At 54.0% G+C, this 22,990-nt stretch overlaps 3 protein-coding genes across 3 annotated transcripts in view; 1 reads left to right on the forward strand and 2 right to left on the reverse strand.

Annotated features, from left to right (window-relative positions):
• Window positions 1-388: 388 nt before the first annotated feature.
• Window positions 389-6,518, reverse strand: GDPD3 (glycerophosphodiester phosphodiesterase domain containing 3). Its single transcript, XM_080829971.1, has 10 exons — window positions 5,510-6,518; window positions 5,226-5,268; window positions 4,843-4,978; window positions 4,707-4,752; window positions 4,442-4,560; window positions 4,258-4,347; window positions 3,752-3,885; window positions 2,337-2,396; window positions 2,184-2,235; window positions 389-579 (listed from the first exon to the last, which is right to left on the reverse strand). The coding sequence occupies exons 1-10, from the start codon at window positions 5,646-5,648 to the stop codon at window positions 406-408; spliced, it is 993 nt and encodes a 330-aa protein (XP_080686097.1). The 5' UTR covers window positions 5,649-6,518; the 3' UTR covers window positions 389-405.
• On the reverse strand, window positions 6,326-12,946 carry MAPK3 (mitogen-activated protein kinase 3). The gene is made up of 9 exons (XM_080829970.1): window positions 12,761-12,946; window positions 11,509-11,691; window positions 9,453-9,642; window positions 9,158-9,274; window positions 8,774-8,888; window positions 8,290-8,421; window positions 7,997-8,106; window positions 7,756-7,910; window positions 6,326-6,919 (listed from the first exon to the last, which is right to left on the reverse strand). The coding sequence occupies exons 1-8, from the start codon at window positions 12,928-12,930 to the stop codon at window positions 7,788-7,790; spliced, it is 1,140 nt and encodes a 379-aa protein (XP_080686096.1). The 5' UTR covers window positions 12,931-12,946; the 3' UTR covers window positions 6,326-6,919; window positions 7,756-7,787.
• A 1,203-nt stretch (window positions 12,947-14,149) lies between these two features.
• Window positions 14,150-22,990, forward strand: part of CORO1A (coronin 1A) — a 43,122-nt gene continuing 34,281 nt past the window's right edge. The window contains exon 1 of the mRNA XM_080830606.1: window positions 14,150-14,238. The gene's annotated coding sequence lies outside the window, so the exon portion shown is untranslated. The remainder of the gene's footprint in view (window positions 14,239-22,990) is intronic.

Raw genomic sequence — 22,990 nt, forward strand, 5'->3', positions numbered from 1 at the left:
CGGCTGAGGCAGGAGGCAGGAGCCAGGCACGGAGGACTCAGCCTCTGAGGCCATGTCTACCTTCCACAGCCTGGTGAGGAGGTCCACAGGCCCAGATGAAGTCCCTTGCTGTGTGCCTGGGGTTCTTCATGGCCACAGGAGAATGGAACCCATGGCTCTGAAGGGACAGGAGGCCTTGCTCCTTCCTGCAAGGGACATTCCTGAGGAAGAGTGGAGGCCAGATTGGCACAGGGTGTGGCATTACTCTGGGTCTGGAATGCGGTGGAACCAGTGGGTCAGGCTGGTGAGGGCCCCAAACTCTGGCCCCCGGCTGGCCTCTTCGGCCCTCAGTTGCCATCTTGCAGTGGGCTAGGATCTCCCACCTGTGCCCCGCCAAACACCAAGACGTGACTCTGAAGACGACCTTTATTGGGGAAGAGACACAGAGGAGAGGGTGAGGGCCTCCGAGGCCTGGGCAGCTCCTCTGTGGTTGTCCAGGTAGCGCCTCAGGGCTGTGGGGTAATCGGTGATGACGCCGGTGGCCCCCAGGCCATAGGCTGCTTCAAAATCCGACTCTTCATTAAGGCACCAAAAGATCACCTGGGTGGGACGGAGGGGCTCACAGTTTGACACAGTTTACCTGGAACTTCCCCTTGCATCTGATGGTGGGGGAGCTCTCCTCCTCTGTGGGGAGCTCCCGGCATTGGGACGCTGGGGTGGATTGTGAGATCGCCAGGAATTTTGCAAGCTGGTTATTAAACACAGTCATTATGAAATACTAAATTCTATAAACTTGTAATTCAATAATGATCTTAAAAACGAAGGTAATAAATACTCCAAACTCTTCCCTTCCTAATTATTTTACTGCACGTTACCATTACGTACTGGTAATGGTAATAACCTCTGGAGGTTACTCGTGTCTGTTGAGCGTATCAGGTGGAAATACCACCCAAACTCTGCTCAGTGATTTCACGCTGGCTGCCGGAAACTGGGCAATGTGAGAGCACGTGCACTTTGCTCTAGGGAAATCGTCTATTGCTCAAACCCAAGCCCCCTCTTCCTCTCCGCTACAAAGCTGGCTGCAGCACATCTACCACCAGCATGCCAGCATCTCCCAGCCTGCCCGAATCGGTTGCTGCTCGGCGTCTTCCCTGTCGCCCGAGTCTGCTCTTGTGGGCACGGAGGTGGGAACAGATGGTATTTGTACCCTGGGCAAGTCACCGGACTGCTCGGTTTCTTGATGTGACAAATGGGAATGATGGTGCAACCTTCGGAGTTGGGGGGGGAGGGGGTGCTAATCACCCTCACGTGGGCAGTGGAGTCCTGGCCTGTCTGCCAACTCCCCCACCTGTCCCCCTGCTTGCCACCTACACCTGACACCTGGCAATGACAGCACCTGCCTCCTGGGGCTCTGCTTTGCCACATGGTGGCCAGAGTGGTCCTTAATGGGGTCACCCAACTGTATCAGGCCTCTCCCCCGTTTCAGGCCCTCAGAAGCTTCCCTTCCTTGAGGCTGAATCCGGGCTCCTTGTTGATGCTCCCAGGCCGCCTGCCACACCCTTCGCTGCCTTCTCCAGCCTTCACATTGCGGCCTGCTGGAACCCCTCTCGGTGCCTCCGATGGCCCTGGCCTCCGGCTTCTCCCAGCCCTCCCACATGTCTAGCTTCTTGCTGGAGATGCTCTCCCTCTCCTCTCCCTGTGAGCCAGCTCCTCACTTCTTCCGGAAGGCCTCCTTTGACCCTACCGACCACAGCGCTATTTCCTTTCCGTCCACTCGGTGCCCTGCGATTGTCTGCCTCACTTCCTTCCTCTGCCCCTGATTTGATGGTAAGCTCCCTGGGAGGGGAGGGCCTGCAACATAGTGCATTCTCAACAAAGTTCTAATTCAGTGACCTGGTCAAAGTGGATGCCCAGGGGAGGGGCGGGGAGCAGGCCAGGCTGGTTTTTCCCTTCTCAGGTCCTTCCCCAGCCCCACTCCCCCTCTCATCAGGAATCAGGACAGTAGGTTCAATACACCACCACCATCATCATGATGATAATGGCTAGCACTTACCAAACCATTAGGAGGTACTAGTTAAATACACCATTACCCCCACTTCACAGATCAAGAGACTAAGACTTCCAGGTGACCGGTTAGTTGGCAGCAGAACTGTGACCGGGATGCGAACCACCCACTTGCTAAGGGGGTGGCCTTCCAGACTCACCTGCACTCCTCGCTGTTCCAGGTGCTGGATCAGACTCTTCCTCATGATTAACCTGGTAGGGAGAGGAAGGTGGAGGCCATGACGAGAGGGGACCAGGCAGGGCCGTGGGAGGTCTCCAAAGGGACACGCCACCCAGCATTCTCGCCCCCTCACCATTTGGAAACCACAGCTGCCAGCTTGTTCAGCCCAGGGCGGGAAAATGGGAAGTAGGTCCTGCAGAGAAGTGGTGTCATGGTCAGTCCCCTGCATCTCACTCTGTCTCAGGGGTGGGGTGGGTAGTGACCCCTAACCAGGGTTACCCTGGCCCCTCTAGAAGAACCTTTGCAGATGCCCCCAAAGAACAGGTCCCTCATTGATCCGTGAGAGTCTACTCCCACATCCGTTCCTCCATACTTTGCGAGCGCCCCCTCCTGGCCGTTTTACAGAAGTGGAAACTGAGTCTGGGGGAGCTGAAGGGACCTGCCCAAGATGTCACAGCCCACCGGTAGTGGCCCCAGGGCCAAGGCCAGAACGCCGCAGCTTGAGTCTCAAGCTGGCTGCACAGTCTGAAGGTGCCCTGGCTGGGCCCGCTGGGTTCCCGTGGCCAGACAATGCTCAAGGGGTCTGCTACCTGCCCTGATCGGCCCACTTCAGGGATGACTTTGGAGGCCCTTTATATAACGAGCCAGCGCAGGCTCTGGAGTCGGACCCGGGCAACCTCGGGCCCCGCACTTCCAGCTGTGTGGCTGGGAGCAAATTACAGAGCCTCTTTGAGCCTCAGATTCTCCGTGGGTACTGTGGGGGTCACGATTCCTCTAACTTCTGGGTTGCCGCAAGGTAAAGCTCTAATCAACTAAAGGATGTGAAGACACTTTTGCAAACCCGGTATAAAAGTTATGTAGACCAAGATCTGTGGTCTAATGATGTCTTTGTAGCAAAGGATTGTGGGGGCTGGCTGGGAGCCTCCCTCAGGCCAGCAGAGGGGAGAAGGACGCACTCAGAGCTGCCACAGAGTTCTCAGAAAGCCGGTGGGGGGGTGGGGTGGGGGGCAGGCTTAAGAGCTGGCAAAGTCTCCAAATGGCAGGACTTTACCCAGCTGTTACTTTGTTAACCCTGGTCCCCTAGCAGGAGAAAGCTTGCTTTTCCTTTGGAGAATCAGAGAATGATACTATAATTGGTTAATATTTGTCTCCCAGCCAGACTGTAAGCTCAGGGGGGCCTTACCCCACCCACATCTTATTTACTAGTGTAACTGCACCTAGAACAGAGTAGACATTCAATAAAAATTTGTTGGATGAATGGATGAATAAGTGAATACTTTGTCCTAAGACTCCTTCCACCTCAACACACATTCACATAGAGTTTCCAGGGGTTTGTGCCCCACCCCCCCCACCTTGGTATTCCCAAATGCTCGCTGAGAACCAGTCTTCAGAGGACCCTGGGGGGTCATCCCTGAGGATGTCCAGGGAGCTGGGGACCCTGCGTCGTGAGGCCTGAGGTGGGAGGGGGGTCTTTATCTGAGGACAGAAGCATCTGGCGGACCGGGGTGGAGGGGAGATGCAGAAGGGAAACCGAGACACTCTGAGTACCTATTGATGATGGTGGGCAGGAAGCAGATGAAAAACCTCTCCGGGATGTGGACGAAGGGCAGCAACCCCAGATAATACACCAGCACCAACCACAATCCTCGGCTTATCGTGAAGGCAAACGGCATCTCGGGGTTCTAGGAGGCAAGGAGAAGTGGCGGGGGGGTCAGTCTGTTCCTGGGAAAGCAGACAGGAGCCTCAGGCTGCAGGGGGGAACAGTGCTGGGTATTCAGGAAGCTCTAGTGCCCGCAGGATCAAAAGTGTGAGCTTGGCCCAGTGTTTAGGCCTAACTGCACCTCACCCTACGCGCGCCCCACCCCCCACCATTTCCCACCAGCACGCCTTTGCTCACACTTTCCCCGGCACCTCTCCTCTCCAAATCCTTCCCTTTGAGACCCTGCTCAGGGCCAGTTCCTCCACAAACCCCCAGACCTGTCCAGCCTAGGCCCCTGGAGCCTCCAGCTCTTAGGAGGAGGGGCCGCTGGAGCAGCGAAGGCGCAGGGACTCACAGCAGCCCTGCACTTCCTCATGACCGAGGACTTCTCTGAGGCCCAGATGGTGATTTCATTGCGGTCAAAGTGCCTCACCAGGCCCGCTACCTGGGGGGATGAGGAAGAGGAGGAGGAAGAGATGAAAGGGAGTCAGGCCTCTCTCCAGCCCCAAGCCCCCGGCCACCCCTGTCCGCAGCCTCACCTTGTTAATGAGCTCTTGGTTTACCGATTTGATCTCGACACTCATGGGCAACCGAGGGAACCTCTGGAACACATCCTCCAGACTCATCATGTGCCGGTCTGTCCCATGTGCAAAGTGGCCTAGGTGGGTTGTGCAAGAGGGGTCAGAAGGGGATGGGTGGGGTGGGGTGGGGTGGGGTGGGAACCCGGCAGGAGAGTCAGAGTCCCCGAGAAGAGAGAGCAGGAGGCTGAGGCCATGACCCCCCTTGGCAAGGTCACGCTCTCACCTGGTGAGAAGTAAACCTCCAGCTCCTCCTTGTAGAGGGGCAGTTCCTGGGGAGAACAGGGGGGACGTCACCAGAAGGCATGTGTGGAGGCATGGTGGCTCTCTGGGTACAGTAGTGGGGCTAGGGCGAGGCCCACCTCAAAGTTCAGGCTGCTCACGTCCCTATTCACGCCTGATTGGCGAGACAGGTTCTCGTCGTGTGACACCACGACCACACCATCCCGGGTCAGCTGGCAGTCGAGCTCCAGGAAGTCGGATCTCTGGGCCATGGAGCTATGGGAGTGAAGGTCAGTGCGGGGGAGGGAGGCCCAGGGAAAGGGGCAGGCCAGCCCACAGGGCAGTGGGGAGGTGGAGGGGAGCGTGGGGCAGAATTCACTGCGGGACGTGCAGGCTCTGCGCTGCACACCTCCAGGGGGCCCCAGTCACTTGGACCAGGAAGGGAGTGGTGCCCCTGGCGTCACACAGTGCACCACTGGGCCCACCTCACTGGGCAGCCTGGGTGGCAGGTGCACACACTCACTTCTCCATGGCCTCCAAGGTGTGCTCCAGCCGCTCTCCGGATCCTGTGTGGGGCAACTGGGTGGGTCCCAGGGGACTCCCTCCTCTCCCTGCACCCCCTGCCTCTTCTTCCCCCTTCCACATCCCGCCCTGCCACCCTGCTCTCCTCCTCCCTCAGGCTCTGCCTCTAGAACAGCCTGCCGTCCCAGACCTCTCCCGCTGCCGTCCACCCTGGCATCTTGCTTCCTGACTCCACCTGCCATGGCCGCCATCACCATCCTCTCTTTCTCCCTGTGCCCAGCTCACCTGCTCGGTGGGCCCCCAGGCGCGGCAGGAAGGCTGGCGCCCAGGGTGTGTGCAGAAGGCGAGGCCGGCGCAGGAAGAAGATGGAGAGCATGACATAGCTGCCCAGGGCGGGCAGGGCATAATACAGCACAGAGCTCATGGCCACGCCGCCTCTCGGGGCTCCTGCCGCGTGAATGCCGCTGTTCCTGATGGACTGTACTACCTCCACGGACTGTCTGGCCCGGGTAGGCTGGCTCCGCCACCGGTCGCCACCACACCCCTGGGACCTGCTGAGCCTGCTCCTGGCCTGGGGCCAGGCTGCAGGGCTCGGCTGGGGATGGGGGAGAGGCAGGAGGAGAAGCTTCCGGCAGCTCTGGCTCTCCCACTTTGAGACCCTTCTCAGCTCCCAGCACCTCTGCTTCCCCTGGGCCACACTGCGGGGAAACAAGGCCCCCACTGCCCCTGGGGCTGCTATAAGCTTCCCCTTCCCCGCCACAGGGGCTTGTGGCTGGGGTATATGACAGGCTGCCCCAAGCCATTTCCAGAGAATCCGGGGGTGTGGAGGATGTCCCTGAGTCACCCCCGAATCACCCCCAGCCAGTTCGACGGGAAGTCATTAGGGAGGGGAGAGGACAGTGACTAAGGGCAAAATGGACCCCACGCTGTCCAGGAGTGTGGTGCTCCTGACAATCCCATCTTCAACCCTGGCTAGCTGGGGAGCCAATGGTCACCAGAAGTGTGTAAAGCCACACAGCTGGGAAGTGGCCAGACAGGTGCGGCAGTCCTCAAAGCAACGGTCAAGGTGGGGGCGTCGGCGGACACAGACGGAGCCATGGCCATCATAATCACATCTCTATATTTATATATTAGATACAGGCGCAGGGGTGGGTGAGGGCGCCGGGCTCTCCTCGTGTCCCCGCTCCACTTCTGGTCACCCACACACAGAGGCAGCAGGGGTGTTAGACAGGGGGCTTTGGGGGAGGGGGTTTAGGCCTGGGCCCTGCTCCTCAGGGGCACTAGCCCTTGAGCCTTAGGAATATTCCTTCAGGGAAAATGGAGTGGGGGTGTTCATGGGTCAGGGCTGCCTCGAGTCCCTACTCAGTATCCCCCATCCTCCCCTCTACCCGGGGAACTTCAGTAGGTCCCGGGGTGGCCAAATCCCTTCCATTCCAGAACTACCAGAGACTGGGATAGCGGGGGTAGACGAAGGCAAGCAGCAGAGGGCAATCTGCTTTGGAGCCACCCAAGCCCCTCAGGTCCTGGGAGGGGAGGCGGGGCACAGGGAGCCTCGGCCGGCCTGAAGCAGGAGGCCAGAGCGAAGCCGGGGAAGGTGGCCGGGCGTACCCTCTGCCCTGCCTGGGGCGCCGGGGGGTCGGGGCGGGGCACGGGGTCCGTTTCCTAACAGTCCAGCAGGAGAGGGGCAGGCAAGGCCTAAACAAAAAGGCAGGTGGGAAAGAACTGTCAGCACCCACCAGAGTGCTTGCCAGAGCCCTGACCTCTGCCTCCATCATCTCCTCCTCATGACTGCCCAGGACAAGCCTTGTCTTCCGTTAAGTGTACATGGGGGGGGGGGTGTCTCAGTGCATATCTCAGGGGACAGCTGGAGAATGATGCAGAGAGTTAATGCATATAAACCCCTGACAACAGTGCTTAGGGCTCTGTGTCTGCTCTCGTCCTCAGGGCTCTCCCCAGGAAACTGAGGCACAGAGAGCTGAGCGGTCTTGCACAATGTTGCACGGGTCTTACTAAGTGTCAGGGCTGGAGCTGGAACGCAGGAATGTCTCTGCCTTCCTTTCATTGGGCTGTAGCTGGCCAGAGGACAGAACAGAGACTCGAGGAAGGAAAGCTGTGTGGGCGGGTGTGCAAACCACTGACCCGGGCACCAGGTGCGAGGGAACTTGGCATCTGGGTCAGGCTGGGGACTGCTGGCTCCTCCCAGAGCAGTTACTGCCCCACCTGCCTCTCTGCCCACACTGGGGAGCCAAAACCTGGCTCTGGTCTTTGGATCGGGGAGAGGGACCCTCAGGGACCTCTGGCCACAGGGCCCGGAGGGTGAAGAGGTGCAGCCAGGTAGGGGACTTTCGGGGTGGGGAGGAAGAGGATGTGAAGAACCAGGGGCCCACAGCTGTGGCCTGGGCAGGCTCTAGCCTGTCTGCTGCTACCATGCACCTGCCTTGTGGGTGTGAACAAGCCGGTGACTGTACGGGGGTGTGCTGGGCACACTGGTATTGGGGTGAACCCGTGCATGGGCAGTGGGGAGCACTCACCAGGCCCCCGGGAACAGAGGTGTCTGTCCAGATTAGGGGGCCTCCAGCGCCCCAGGCTGGAAGCGGGCTGTCTCCTGGAAGATGAGCTCCTTCAGCCGCTCCTTGGGTAGGTCATCCAGCTCCATGTCAAAGGTGAAAGGCTCCTCGGCCACTGGCTGGGGTGGCAGAGGTCAGACTCAGGCCAGGACCAAGGGTCGCCCCCCCTTCCCCCGCCAGCGCCCCCTGCTGACGGCCAGCCCACCTCATCACTTGGGTCGTAGTACTGCTCCAAGTAGGGGTGAGCCAGGGCTTCTTCCACTGTGATTCGTTTGTTGGGGTTGAAGGTCAACATCCGGTCTAGCAGGTCAAGGGCTAGGGAAGGGCAGGAGTCAGGGGTCAGAGAGAAGGCCGGAGGAACTCCCAACGGAGTTCCAAGCGGAGGAACTCACTTCACTTCTTGTGCCTGGGGTCCTGTCTATTGTGGCATTGGCTTGGCCCATCGGCCCTCTTCTGCCCCAAGCTTTTATCCGGTACCAGCCCTCGTGTCTTGCTCACCTTTGGAGTCTGACTTGGGGAAAAGCTTGGCCCAGGCCACCTTGGTCTTAGGGGGCAGAGACTGCAGGTAGTTCCGGGCCTTCATGTTGATGATACAGTTCAAGTCCTCCTGGGATGGGGAGCCCAGGATACCTGTGGGTAAGGCAGGGAGCTTGGTGAGAGCCCTCCTCTTTGGTCCAGGAACGGGAGGGACCCAAACCAAGTCCGGACCGATGAGCTCCGAGCCCTGACCATTATCGCCCAGCCCGTACTATTGTGATGAAGGGCAAGGGGTCTGGATGGGCGCAGCCCCGGGTTCAAATCCTGATGTGAGCCCTTCAAAGTGTGCGGTGTAGCCTTGCTGTCTCCTGTCTATCGAAGGGGGTTTGTGTCTGTGTCTCACTGAAATCCTGTGAGATGCTGGAGGGGCTCCACAGGAGGGCTCTAAAGAAACCTCACCTCCCACTAGTCTCCCCCTCACATAGCTGGCCAGGCCTCCCCTCACCCAGAATGTGGTTGAGCTGGTCCAGGTAGTGCTTGCCAGGGAAGATGGGCCGGTTGGAGAGCATCTCAGCCAGAATGCAGCCCACAGACCAGATGTCGATGGACTTGGTGTAGCCCTGGGGAGGAGGAGAAAGCAGTGGGCTCCTGGGCCAGCCTCAACAGGGCCCTGCTGTCTGGGCGAAGCCACTACTCCATCTAGACTCAAAACCAGCAGGAAGGAAGAGGGCTGAGGCCTGGAGGACCTAATGCTCAGCCTCCTTCCAGAGCCTAACAGCTGGAGTCTTGTGACAAGGCCTGGATCGTGGGGGTCATGCCTGGCTCAGAGGTGGCTCCAGGGCTTCCTGAGACCTGGCCCCTTCCCTTCAGGCGTGGGTGGCCCCCCTACCTTAGAGTTAAGCATGATTTCTGGAGCCCGGTACCAGCGTGTGGCCACATACTCTGTCAGGAAGCCAGTGTGGTCGTGCTCGGGATCGGCAATCCGGGCCAGGCCAAAATCGCAGATCTGGAAGCCAACCCAGGCTGCTAAGGTTGCTGCCCAAGGCCCAAGGCCCAAGCAGTCCTATCGCCACGTATCAGCCCGCGCTGTTCCCTTTGCTTGTGAGGTTCTACTCAAGGGGGCTCCCGGTCACCTGGAAGCCCCGGAGCCCTGGGAGGAGGGGACAGGCACCCAGTGCTCTGACCTTAAGGTCGCAGGTGGTGTTGATGAGCAGGTTAGAGGGCTTTAAATCCCGGTGGAGCACGTTGGCCGAGTGGATATACTTAAGGCCCCGCAGGATCTGGTAGAGGAAGTAGCAAATATGGTCGTTGCTCAGCTGCTGGCTTTTGAGCAGTTTGTAGAGGTCGGTCTCCATCAGGTCCTGCACAATGTAGCTGAGGGTGGCACCGGAGACCCCCGGTGGGGGGGTGTGGGAGGCACTTGGTTAAGAAGAACAGGCTCTGGTGGCTAGCCTCCACGCCCCCTTCCAGCTGCTGCCCCTGAGACTCGATGGATCTGCCAGCCCGTCCCATGACTGTACACGGCCCAGACTCAGCCCCTGGGCTCAGGGCCTCTGCCACACCTCGGCTGGTGGCACTGAATTAAAGTACTTCAGTTCTGTGGCCTCAGTTTCCCTACTGGGAAAACTGTAGGAGGCAAGAGAGCTTCACAGTTAAGAGCAACAGCTCTGGGGTTTATTCTGCGGCTGTCTGAGCCGCCCCCCTCCCCCGCCAATCACTGCTCACTGGCCTTAGGACCTGAACCTGTCTACACCTCCACTGCCCCATGTGGAAAGCAGGGGAAAGCATGGCCAAAGATTTGGTGAGATGACCCGTGTGTGTCGGCCAGCCTGGCCCAGGGCTCGGCACCTTTTAAGTGCTCAGCAAACACGGACTAGTGTTGCTGTTAGAAATGCCTGAGCCACACGGCTGCGGAGAGGGTTCAATGAGATAGTGCGAACGCCATCTGGCATGCAATAAATGTTTGCTTAAAAATAAACGCCTGCCTTATGGGGATGCTCTGGGCAAGACAAACGAGGAGAAAACTCCCAACAGCACGCTCCTCCTTCAAGAGGGCTTGGCCACACATCAGAAGATGGAGGAGTAAATGTCCTTTTGTATTTTAGGAGAAAACAAAGATTAAACATACGTTAAGTAAGTGAGTAAGTAAGTAAATAAATGCCATTTGCTGGGTCTCTGAAACGGTGCATCTGGACCGTCTTTTAGAATCAGCCCCGGAAAGGGCCTTCTGAAGAGTCTGGACCAATCCTGCTTGTTTTAGAGGAGAGGAGGCCCAGCGAGATGCAGTGACTCGCTTAAGGTCCCATGGCGAGCTGGGGGTGAGTGTGGAGATTTCCTGCCCACAGCCTGCGGTGGGGGCTTGCAGACCGTGCTGCACAAATCCCCACGTCTGGGTGGAGAACTGGGACTGCCTGGGGGCGGGTCGGGTGGGGAGAGGTGATGGGTGCTGCAAGCCACTGACAACAGGGCCTGGCAGGAAGTGGACGACCAGCCCAGCTAGGGAAGCAGTGTCAGGTGTGAGGTGGGGGGAGGGCGACAAAGGCAAGGCTGTCCCTCCCTGGGCAAAGTGCAAGTCCACAGGTGACTGGGGTGAGGCCCCGAGCAGGAAGTGTCAAAGAAAGGGCAGTTCTCATCTGGGGGAGGGTGAGAGGAGGCAGCCACAGCAGTCAATGAGTTCAGGCTTTCTGAGCCTCAGTGTCCTCATCTTTGAAATGGAGCTGGTGAGACTGCTCTCCTACAGCAGCTGGGAGAGAGAATAAGAAATGCCAAAGCACTTGGCATTCGCTGGCCCTCACTCATAGTAGGCCCTCGGAAACGGGCAGTCTTCTTCCTCTCTGCCTTCCTTCCAGTCTGGGGACCCAGAGAGGAAAGAATCATCGTCTGTTAAACAAGGACTGTGGGCAGAGGCCGGGTCATGTCACAGAACTGCAGATGTCAAAAGACAAAGGTCCCATAGAACCCCTCCCCACCCTCCCCCCAAATGAGGCACAGCACAGAGAACAGACTCGCCCAAGGGCACATGGCCTGGCTGCCATAGGCCAGGATTCACCAAGCCAAGATTCACCTCGGGCCTCCCAGCACTCTTACACCCTGTGGTCTCTTTCCTGCTGGAAAGTTTCATTTACTGGGTTTGTTTTGGAGTGTGGCAGGGAAGAAGGAAACAGAAAGCAAGCCAGCGCTCTCTCCCAGCCCAGCTCTGAGGCCATGCCCGGCCAGTCATCTGGCCAAGGTGAAGGATACACATCCCTCATGGCTTCCAGGGTGGGTGCCCGCAGAATATCCCGAATGCCAATGACGTTCTCGTGGCGGAAGCGCAGTAAGATCTGGATCTCTCGCAGTGTGCGCTGGCAGTAGGTCTGATGCTCAAAGGGGCTGATTTTCTTGATGGCCACACGAATCTTGCGCACGTGGTCATAAGCTGAGCTGAGAGGGCCAGAGAGGAGATTTTGGTGTGGCCTTACGTGGGGCGGGGGGGGGGGGGGAGTCCAGGCCTGGTGGCCCCACCCAGGCCTGAGCAGGGAGGGGAGGGAGCAATAGAGGACTCTGGCCAAGTCATAAACAATGCTGGTTCCTTCCTGCTGTGAAGGCCTGGGATCTCCAGGGAGAAAGCTGGGCCAGGCGGCCCTTCAGTGACTTCACAAACAGAGGAAGAGACTGACCGCTCACTGACTTCCCCTCTCCTCAACCCTGTCCATTCTAGTTTCCCTGACCTCTCAGCCTCCCCTCTCCAGGATGGGCTCTCTCAACCCAAGATAGGTCCAGGGAGTGGGATAGGTCCAGGGAGTGGGAGGTGAGTGGAGGAGGTACCCTGAGGCAGACACATTGAGGAGGGAGTCAGGAGGGACAGGATAGGAGGGATGAGGTGGACACCGGTGTTAGGGCGAGGCACCTCAGCAAGAGAGCTGTTCCCAGATGAACAAAGGCCCAGAGTACACAGTGGGCATGAGAGAGAGCTCACAGACCCCTCCTAAAAGTTGCAAGTATACATTCCTGGACCCCTCATGGCTCACTGGGCCCCTGGCCCCAGGCCCAAAGCCCTGCCCTACCCTGCCCAGCCCTGAGCTCTGCTCTTCTCTCCTAAACTCCTTGGCAGGCCTCACTGGGAGAATCCAAGGCATCCTCTCCCCAGAGTAGGGTCCTTCACTCGGTCCTCACTAAGGGTATCACCTCCGTAAGAATACTCAGTGTCTCCGCCTCATCCCGTGTTCCTAAGGTCCCTAAGGGCCTCTCAGCTCCCCCGCAGACACTTAGATGTCCCTCCCCGCTTTACAGAATGGTCGCTTCTCGGGCCTCCAAGCCCCCTCCCTTAGAACGTACGAGGCGCCACTCCTCCAGAAAGCACCCCAAGGCCCCCTCCGTGGAACGCCCCCCAGTCCCGTGAAGCCCCCGCCTCCTCAGGACACTGGAAGTCTCCCCGGCCCAGAAGGCACTCATCATCCCTCCCGGCTACCCCCCCCCACCCCGAGCCCCCTCCTCCGGAACGCCCCCTCACCTGACCATGCCGTACGCGCCCTCGCCGATGTAATGCAGCTCCGTGTAGCGCGGGCCCACGTCGAACGGCTGCCCCTTCACTACCTCCACCTCCCCCGAGACCCCCGGGCCGACCCCATCAGCTCCCCGGGGCTCCCCGCCCCCGCCCCCCTGAGCCGCCGCCGCCGCCATCTCCACTCCTCCCCTCCAGCCCGCCCGCCTACCCCCCCTCGGCGGCCCCGCCCTAGGCCCCGCCCCTTCCCGCCCGCCCCGCCACCAGCGGAGCGGTGCGCACCAGGCCCCGCCCCCGCGCGCCCCCGCGCCCGCCACGTGACCTGCGCCCGCGCGCTCCCGGTTCACCCTCTGCTGTTGCAGCCGTGGTCCCTGGTACCCCGCCCGCTCCGTCTGCTCCGGGCAGCCTAGGGGCTTCCAGGGCGGTTGGAAGACGGTCCACGCCCTCCCGTCGAATGCAGAACAGCCGGCAGGGCCGCTCGGTGACCTTCCCCAGAGCCACCCAGCAAGTGTGTGCGAGAGTGGGGACCAGGACAGAGTCGCCTGGCTGGGCCCACGGCTCTGCTGCAGCCCGAGTTGTGGCCCCGGGGCTCCACGTGGAACCCCAAGGGAACCCTCAGCAGCCCTCTGGAGTTTGGCCGCCCTGAGCCGGGCCCGGCCCGATGATAAAGCGGTCCTGTCGGTATTTCCCCGTGGCGTGGAAGATGGCTTCTTTATCCATGTGGCCTGCCTTTCACAGATGAGGACAGTGAATGAAGCCTGACCCGGGGCTGGTGACTTAGAACTGGAGAACTCACAGGTCCAGACCCCCAGCCACATGGCTTTCTCACAGAGGCCTGCAAGACTGGGCTAGGGACTTGGCCTCCGCCAGCAACCCAGCACCTGGACAGTGCCCGAAGTGAGGACAGATAACCTCCACCCCCCTTTCCGTGGAACGGCAGCAGAAAGGTGGGAAAGCTGCCTGCAGGGTTGACTAGGTTTGGCTAAAGTTCACTATCAGGCTTTTCTCAAAAACAGCAAAGTAGGTAACGTTTTTGTTGTCGTGGACTTGGCAAAACTGGAATCCTGGCAAGATCATCTTTTGGTTGGGTACCAGACCTGGTAGTTCACACCATGCTTGGACCCACGGAGTTTTTTTACATAGGACAACCCGTTATAGGTGTCATTGGATTTTCTTAGCAGAATAAGCAGGGGCCGCATCTATCTTGCTCATTACTGTATCCCCCCTGTACCTGGCACTCAGACATTCAGACTTTTGACTAGAGGAATCAAATTTTACAGATGGGGAACCTGTGTTGGGGAGTTGAGACTCAAAACGATATCTTCTGACACAGAGGCAGAGGCTCTTTGTAATTCCATTCACTCTCCCAGATTCACAGACTGTTAGCCACTGAAGGAAGGGCCCTCTGAGACCATCCAGTCCACCCCCCTCACTTCACAGAGAAGATGTGAACTGGAAGCTTCACAAAACACACCTACCAGGCTTCAGTAAGTAATTATGGTTTTGTTTTTTGGGGGTTTTTTGTTTGTTTGTTTTTGTTTTTTTTAATCCATTAGAAGCTAGGAGTGGATCCTTATATGCATTACAGATCAAGAGACCAAATGGAACAGTAATTATGATTCTGAAATTACTCATAATTAGATCTACAGCCAGGCACTCTAATGCAGATTAATGAGACCGAGTTGCTGCTGGTTCCCAATAGCCTACAAGTCAGTGAAGGTTTAAAGGATGCTAATTAGATCAATGCTTGAGGTTTTTGGTTTCGTTTTTTTGTTTTGTTTTTAGTTATTAATTTGATAAGCTGTCGAGTAGAACTGTGTGCAAAGCTCTGAGCTAGGCACTGTGGCTGATGAAAGATTACTATGTGGTTGTGAATTAGTGGGTAAGAGTGAGAGCTCTCTGGATTTCCTGGGTTAGAATCCTGTCTTTACCACTTACTCGCTCCCTTACCCTGGACAGATAACCCTCTGGTCTCTACCCATGGAGTTTCTAATCTATTTGAAAAGATGCACGTGTACATTGAATAAATCAATGTAATACAAGATAAATGAATGCCCTGTGTGGTAGGTGAGCTCAGGGTTGGTGAGATCACTCTTTCTTTCTTTCTTTCTTTCTTTCTTTTAAGATTTTATTTATTTATTTGACAGAAATCACATGTAGGCAGAGAGGCAGGCAGAGAGAGGGAGAGGAAGAGAAGCAGGCTCCCCACTGAACAGAGAGCGCAATGCGGGGCTTGATTCCAGTTCCCTGGGATCATGACCTGAGCCAAAGGCAGAGGCTTTAACCCACTGAGCCACCCAGGTGCCCCGAGATCACTCTTTCTTAGAGAAGTGAGAAGGGAGTTAAGGAGGAGATAGCATTTGCATGATGGAGAAAGCAGTAGGGTTTGGGAAGGTCGACACAGAGGGAAGGCATCAAGAAGGAAGAGCAGCGTGAATCCCGGCATAGAGACAGAGCATGCTTGCCCCGCGCGGCTCCAGGATAAAGGATTAAAGGGAGTTCAGGCAGGAGGGGCAGCTTGGGGCCAGATTGAGGGAGGCCCAGGGAGTTTGGATGTTATTACTCAGTAAGCAGTGAAAGCCTTTGAGGGACTTTTGCCAGATCATTTTGCAACTGTGGGAGAATATACTGACTCAGAGAAAGCACCGTGGAGTTCAGCATGGAGCCAGGTTTTCTGAGCGGACCGAGTTTCCCGGCAGAGGAAAGGCGGGTGGCGCGTCGGGAGGAGTGGTGCCTCCCCAGTCAAGCTGCGTCTGTCTGTTTCAAAGGGAGTGTGATGCGGATCCCCCTCTAGTGGCTGAGGGTGGTACTTCCTTGGGATTTCTTGGTCTATTTCACGGTCTGATATTCGACAGATAAAAGGCAGAACAGCTCTTCTGCGTCAGGCACTTTTATGTACTTTGTCGCCCGTCATCCTCACAGCAGCCATATGAAGTAAATGCTATGAACATTTAACAGAAAAAAAAAAACCCACCCAGAAGCTTAGTGAACTACTGAGTTGGAAGGAGCTTTCAGAATACTTTTCTCCTCACAGCTCACTGCACTGCTAGAGTTTTTCTAATTGGCTGCCATTGGCTTAGTTCTGGCCTCTGGATCTACCCAGACTAAGGCTTAACCCAGTTCTTATCTGTGACGTCAAGGTCACAAGAGAGGCCAATGGGTAGTTTGCCCAGGGTAACAAGTGCGTAACATCTGAAGAGCACAAGGGAGCATTCCCGTTTCAGCAGCTTCAGCCGGTCAACACAACCTGAGAAGGCAGCAAATGTGCAGGAATACGGGTCGGAACGCTTTTAATCATTTATGGGGAGCCTGCTTTGGCTTGCGTTGTGGTCCCGGGATCCTGGGATCGAGTCCCTCGTCAGGTTCCCTACTCAGCAGGGAGTCTGCTTCTCCCTCTGGCACCAGCCCCCTGCCCCTGTTCTTTCTCTCTCTCTCAAAAATAAATAAATAAAATCTTTTTTAAAATTTTATTTATTTATTTGACAGACAGAGATTATAAGTAGGCGGAGAGGCAAGCAGAGAGAGAGAGGAAGCAGGCTCCCTGCTGAGCAGAGAGCCCGATGCAGGGCTCGATCCCAGGACCCTGGGATCATGACCTGAGCTGAAGGCAGAGGCTTTAAACCACTGAGCCACCCAGGCGCCCCATAAATAAAATCTTTTAAAAAATAATTTATGGGGGTGCCTGGGTGGCTCAGTAGGTTAAAACCTCTGCCTTCGGCTCAGGTCATGATCCCAGGGTCCTAGGATCGAGCCCCACATCGGGCTCTCTGCTAGGCGGGGAGCCTGCTTCCTCCTCTCTCTCTGCCTGCCTCTCTGCCTACTTGTGATCTCTGTCTGTCAAATAAATAAATAAAATCTTTAAAAAAAACAATAATTTATGAAGATTTAAGAACTGACTGTTATTTTTTAAACCCCAAAAAACCCTCTGATGTAGTTTTTTGTCGTCATTGTTTTCATCACTTCTTCCTGTCTTAGAGATGAGCTCTACTCAGACATCTCTCCTCTGGCATAACCATTCTGCAGATGACCCCTTCTCTGAAATCTTTATTCAATTTGTTTAATTAATTAATTAATTAATTAGAGAGAGAGAGAGCCCACGTGCGAGGGCATGGGGGAGCAGGAAAGGGAAAGAACCTACACGGGGCTCGATCTCACGACCCTGAGATCTCCACCCTGAGATCATGGCCTGAGCCAATACCAAGAGTCAGACTCTCAACCGATTGAGCCAACCCAGGCTCTGCAACTCCTTCTCGGAAATCTTTGAGGTCAGCATGGCCCACCCCACTGGAGTACTTTCTCTAGGGCGTCACCCTTGGTTACGTCATACTCTGGTGGTATCAGCTGTTTCCTTTTTTTTTTTTTAAGATATTTATTTATTTATTTGACAGAGAGAGAGAGAGAGAGAGAGAGATCCCAAGTAGGCAGAGAGGCAAGCAGAGAGAGAGGGGAAGCAGGCTCCCCGCTGAGCAGAGAGCCTGATGCGGGGCTCGATCCCAGGACCCTGAAATCATGACCTGAGCTGAAGGCAGAGGCTTAACCCACTGAGCCACCCAGGCGCCCCTTGCTGTTTCCTTTATGGAAATCTCTGCCCCGAGCTATTGCCTTTCTCTTTAGCTCCCTTTGCAAAGTTTCAGCGTTTGCCAGACAGCTTCACCTGGAGGCTCACGGAGGCTTTCACATCCAGTGAAATTTGTCCTTGTTATTTTGAACCTGTTTGTCTTCCAGACTGCTTGCTGCACTTACACCACTGGTCCCAGCATCGGACCCTGTCGTGTCTCGTTTGTCCAGCCAACTCCTTGCCATTTTATTACCATCATAGTTCCTGCGGCCATCATCGCTACTGTGGCGCAAACCCTAACTGCGTATTTTAATTTTTTTCCTTTTTAACTTTTTAGATAATTTCAGAATTTACCAAAAAGTTGCAAAGATGTTTCAAAGAATTTCTGTATATCCCTTCATCAACGCTCCCTAAATGTTAACGTTTTATTTTTTTATTTTTTATTTTTTATTTTATTTTATTTATTTATTTGACAGAGAGAGAGATCACAAGTAGGCAGAGAGGCAGGCAGAGACAGAGAGAAGGAGAGGCAGGCTCCCCGCTGAGCAGAGAGCCAGGTGCAGGGCTCAATCCCAGCACCCTGGGATCATGGCCTGAGCCGAAGGCAGAGGCTTTAGCTCACTGAGTCACCCAGGCGCCCCAATGTTAACGTTTTAAATTAATAGTGCAATTATTTATTTTTTTAATATTTTATTTATTTATTTGACAGAGAGAGAGAGATCACAAGTAGGCAGAGAGGCAGGCAGAGAGAGAGGGGGAAGCAAGCTCCCTGCTGAGCAGAGAGCCCGATGCGGGCCTTGATCCCAGGACCCTGAGATCATGACCTGAGCTGAAGGCAGAGGCTTAACCCACTGAGCCACCCAGGCGCCCTAACAGTGCAATTATTAAAATCAAGACATAACCTCAGTAAGGTTAACCTATAGTTTTGTTTTGTTTTTTGGTCTTTCATGGCCTTGACACTTTGGAGGATTACAAGCCAGTTATTTTGTAGAATGTCCCTTGGTTTGGGTTTGGGGTTTGTCTTATGTTTCTTTGGGATTCCTCATTTCATTTTGCCTTCACTATTGTATTCTCCCATATACCATGGTATGGCCTACTCTCCTTTCTTCCGCCCTTATGGGGTTTGTATTAAGCAGGAATCTTTCAGAAGCAAGAGGTCAAACACCCAGCTCAAACAGACGTAAATCAGAGAGGAAATTCATGGGCTTACTGAAAAATTTTGGGGTATACATCAAGGTCCAGCTGGCTCCAGGAGGGGAAAAAGCTTACCTCTGTCTGTCTCTGTCTCCTTGTCATTAAAACTCCAGATTTGACTCCCATTAGTTATTACGAATCCCTAAACCAATCAGTGCTGAGTAGGGGGTTCAGTCCTACCTGTGTAACATGAACTAGGTGGGGAGAGGGCTGGTTTTTCATGGAAAATCGGGGTGCTAGCCCCAGAAAGCATTGATGGGGCAAAACAGCGGTATCTATTACAATGTTTCTGATTAGAAACTTATTATTTATTTATTTATTTTAAATTTAGATTCAGTGTATTCTACCTTGGCTAATTGATTAGAAATTCTTTTTTTTTTTTAAGTTTTTATTTATTTATTTCACAGAGAGAGAGATCACAAGCACGCAGAGAGAGAGGGAGAAGCAGGCTCCCCACTGAGCCAAGAGCCCCATACGGGGCTCGATCCCAAGACCCCAGGATCATGACCTGAGCCGAAGACAGACGCTTCACGATGGAGCCACCCAGGCGCCCCTGATTAGAACTTCTTAATTCCTCCCATTAGGTACCAAATAAAGTCCAAATTCCTTGACCAACTTCCAAGGCCCTACTCAGCTTGATCCGAATCTATCTTTCTGGACTCATTTTCTAGATGAACCTCTTGCTCTAGCCAAACTGGATTTCTCCCTGGCCTGAAAACCATACTCGTTCCCGCTTCGGCACCGCGGCTCACGCTGTTTTCCACTCTTAGGGATGCTCCTTCTGCAGCATGGCTTTTTCAGTAAAAGGAATCCTTTCCAGTTCCAGAATTAGCTCAAAGACCACCCTTTCCTGAGGCGTTTCCTGGGATCCTCTCGCTGCTGCTGCTGCGTGTGCCTTATCTCTGCTTCTGTCTTCGACCAAATGTCAGATTTGCATTATATTGATTGATGTACCCATTCCTCCCTCCCTACTAAGTCATATAATGTCCTGACCATCACGGTGCGGGCGTCTTTACTTTCCAACTCTCTCCAGCATCCAGTAGTGTTTTGGTCTCGGTGGACAATTTTTGAACGAGGGGCATGAGTATTTATGGCAAGCTGCCCATAGCCTTCAGCAGCTGGGATAGCGCGTTTCTAGATGAGCTCAGGGTTGACTGTGTTCCTGTTAAAATGAAGCATCCAAAATAGAATATGCCATTTTCTATATGTAGCCTAACCCGTGGGAGTGTGGTGGGAGTATTGCTTCCCTTGTATTGGGCCAATATTTTATTTTCTTCCATGCAGAGCCTTTCCCCGAACCAGGCTGAAATATCTGCTCTCCATCGGCCTCCCTAGCGGTGTTCTTTTCTCGAGGGGAACTTGCCACAATTCCTCATTGCAGATTTCATTGTGAGGGGATGGAGAGTGGTGAAGAGCCGGGTGGGAGCTGTCAGGGTCCCTTCTCTTTCTGCTTCTGTGAATTCATGTCCCAGAACTGTGGGGAGATGAGGTGTACTCCTATTACCTGCAGACGCTTGGATTATATGATTTCAACACGAATTTATTGAGTTCCTTTGTCCTGGGTGGGGAGGCAATGGCCAAATTGGATAGGGAACGGAGTGCCTCCCAAGGGCTAGTTTTTCCCTCCCCGCTTGTGCACGCGCTCTCTCTCTCTGTGTCAAATAAACAAACAAAACAAAACAAAAAAGAAAAACATATGTTCTGGAATCAGCCTACCCAAGTTTGAACACTGTCACCAGTTATCGGTTTAAGTGCTTCCTTGGTTTTGTCATTTGGAAAAGAGGATACAGTCCTAGCTTCATAGGGGTGCTGAGTTTTTTGTTCTTTTTTTAAAAGATTTTATTTATTTGAGAGAGAGACAGAGACAGAGACAGAGCACAAGCAGGGGGAAGGAGGCAGAGGGAGGAGGAGAAGCAGGCTCCCCACTGAGCAGGGAGCCCGACGGGGCTCGATCCCAGGACCCTGAGATCATAACCTGAGCTGAAGGCAGATGTTTAACTGACTGAGCCACCCAGGCGCTCCTCTGACACTCTCGTTTTGCTTTATCTAGGATTTCCTATAAATGGAATCATACACTGTGGAATGTCTGACTTCTTTGAGATTCATCTGTGTTCTGTATATTAATATACTTCATTCCTTGAAACCTGCTTTTTATCCAGTTATAATTTATATATCATAAAATTCAACATTTTAAAATGTACAATTCACTAATTTTTAGTATATTTGCAAGGTTGTGCCACCATCATGTTATCTAATTCCAGAACCTTCTCAGCACCCCAAAAAGAAACCCCGTACCCATTAGCAGTCACTACCTGTTCCCCCCACTCCCTCCAGCTCCTGCCAACCACTAATCTGCTTTTTGTCTCTATGGACTTGCCTATTTTGGGCATTGCCTACACATGGAATAATGTAGTATGTGGCTTTTTCCACCTGACTTGGCTTTACTTAGCATGTTATCGAGATTCATCCAGATGGGGTCTCCATGCCACGGCCCACGAGATCCCCACCCCAGCAGAAACCAGGAGCCCCGCCCTTCCACTTTTTGACTGTTACGAATAATGTTGCTATAACATTTCTGTACAAGTTTTTGTGTGAACATAGAAGTTCTCTGGAGTATATATTCAGGAGAATTGGTAGATCACATGGTAACTTTATGTTTAACTTTTTTTTTTTTATGTGTTTAATTTTTGGAGGAACTGCCACAGTGTTTTCCGTGGGGATTGTACCCTTTTATATTATCATCAACACTGGGAACTTCAGTTTCTCTTCTCACCTCTTATTATTTGTCTTTTTTATTATACCCATCTTGGTGGGTGTGAAGTGGTGGCTTGTGGTTTCTATTTGCATTTTCCTAATGGCTGTGTGCTCACGGGCCATTTGTACATCTTCTTTGGAGAAATGTTTCTTCAAGTCCTTTGCCCATTTTAAAATTGGGAGGTTAGGCGACCTGGGTGGCTCAGTCAGTTTAAGGGTATGCCTTTGGCTCTGGTTGATCTCTGGGTCCTGGGATTGAGCCCGTGTTAGGGTCCTGCTCAGCGGGAAGGCTGCTTCTCCTTCTCCCTCTGGCCCGCCGCCCGCCCCCTCCCCGTGTGTGCTCTCTCTCTGTCAAATAAATAAGTAAAATCTTAAAAAAAAAATCTGCCACCAGAATATATAAAGAACTTTAGGGACGCCTGGGTGGCTCAGTTGGTTAGGCGGCTGCCTTCGGCTCAGGTCATGATCCCAGCGTCTTGGGATCGAGTCCCACGTCGGGCTTCTTGCTCGGCAGGGAGCCTGCTTCTCCCTCTGCCTCTGCCTGCCACTCTGTCTGCCTGTGCTCGCTCGTTCTCTCTCCCTCTCTCCCTCTCTGACAAATAAATAAAATATTAAAAAAAACATAAAAAAAAGAATATATAAAGAACTTTAACAACTCAACAACAAGAAGACTACATCCCGTTTTGTTTTTTTTTTCTTAAGATTTTATTTATTTATTTGTCAGAGAGAGAGAGAGAGACAGAGAACACAAGCAGGCAGAGCGGCAGGCAGAGGCAGAGAGAAAAGCAGGCTCCCCACTGAGCCAGGAACCTGATGTGGGACTCAATCCCAGGACCCTGGGATCATGACCTGAACCGAAGGCAGCAGCTCAACCAACTGAGCCACCCAGGTGTCCCCTGGTGGTAGATTTTTATCAGGTGAGTTGGCTTTCAACAAGGGCGCCAAGACAGTTCAATGGGGAGAGAATATGATTTTCAAATATTTTCTCCCATTTAGTAGATTGCCTTTTTCATTTACTTAAAGTACAAAGTGTTTTGGGACGCCTGGGTGGCTCAGTTGGTTAACTGGCTGCTTTCAGCTCAGGTCATGATGCCAGGGTCCTGGGATTGAGGCTCGCTTCAGGCTCCCTGGTCTGTGGGAAGCCTGCTTCTTCCTCTCCCACTCCCCCTGCTTGTGTTCCCTCTCTTGTTTAAGTAAGATTTAAGTAAAATCTTTAAAAAAAAAAAGTACAAAATGTTTTGATTTTGATGAAATCAAATTTACTTTTTTTCTTTTATGGCTTGTGCTTAGGTTTCATATCTAAGAAACTGTTGCTTACTCCAAGGTCATGAAGATTTATGTCTGTGTTTTCTTTTTTTTAAAAGATTTTATTTTTTTATTTGACAGAAATCACAAGTAGGCAGAGAGGCAGGCAGAGAAAGAGTGGGGGGGGGGAAGCAGGTTCTCTGTTGAGCAGAAGCCCAATGTGGGGCTCAATCCTAGGATCCTGAGATTATGACCTGAGCCGAAGGCAGACGCTTAACCTACTGAGCCACCCAGGCGCCCCTCTGTTTTCTTTTTTATTTATTTGACAGAGATGGGGAGAGAGAGCACAAGCAGATGGAGCAGCAGGCAGAGGGAGAGGGAGAAGCAGGCTCCCCACTGAGGAAGGAGCCCATGTGAGGCTCGATCCCAGGACTCTGGGATCAGGACCTGAGCTGAAGGCAGACACTTAACCGACTGAACCACCCAGG

This window comes from Martes martes (genome assembly GCF_963455335.1).
Source record: "Martes martes genome assembly, chromosome: 18".
NCBI lineage: Eukaryota > Metazoa > Chordata > Mammalia > Carnivora > Mustelidae > Martes > Martes martes.

Bases quoted from the DNA above. Each gene is read 5' to 3' on its own strand.
- GDPD3 (XM_080829971.1), bottom strand. From the start codon at position 5,648: ATGAGCTCTGTGCTGTATTATGCCCTGCCCGCCCTGGGCAGCTATGTC. The intron at 4,979-5,225 runs GTGAGTGTGTGC...TCACTCCCATAG, and splicing joins ACCTTGGAGGCCATGGAGAA to CTCCATGGCCCAGAGATCCG. The intron at 2,397-3,751 runs GTACTCAGAGTG...ACTTCTCTGCAG, and splicing joins CTGCCCACCATCATCAATAG to GACCTACTTCCCATTTTCCC.
- MAPK3 (XM_080829970.1), bottom strand. From the start codon at position 12,930: ATGGCGGCGGCGGCGGCTCAGGGGGGCGGGGGCGGGGAGCCCCGGGGA. The intron at 11,692-12,760 runs GTGAGGGGGCGT...TGGCCCTCTCAG, and splicing joins GGCGCGTACGGCATGGTCAG to CTCAGCTTATGACCACGTGC. The intron at 8,422-8,773 runs GTGAGGGGAGGC...CCTTACCCACAG, and splicing joins CCAGCTCAACCACATTCTGG to GTATCCTGGGCTCCCCATCC.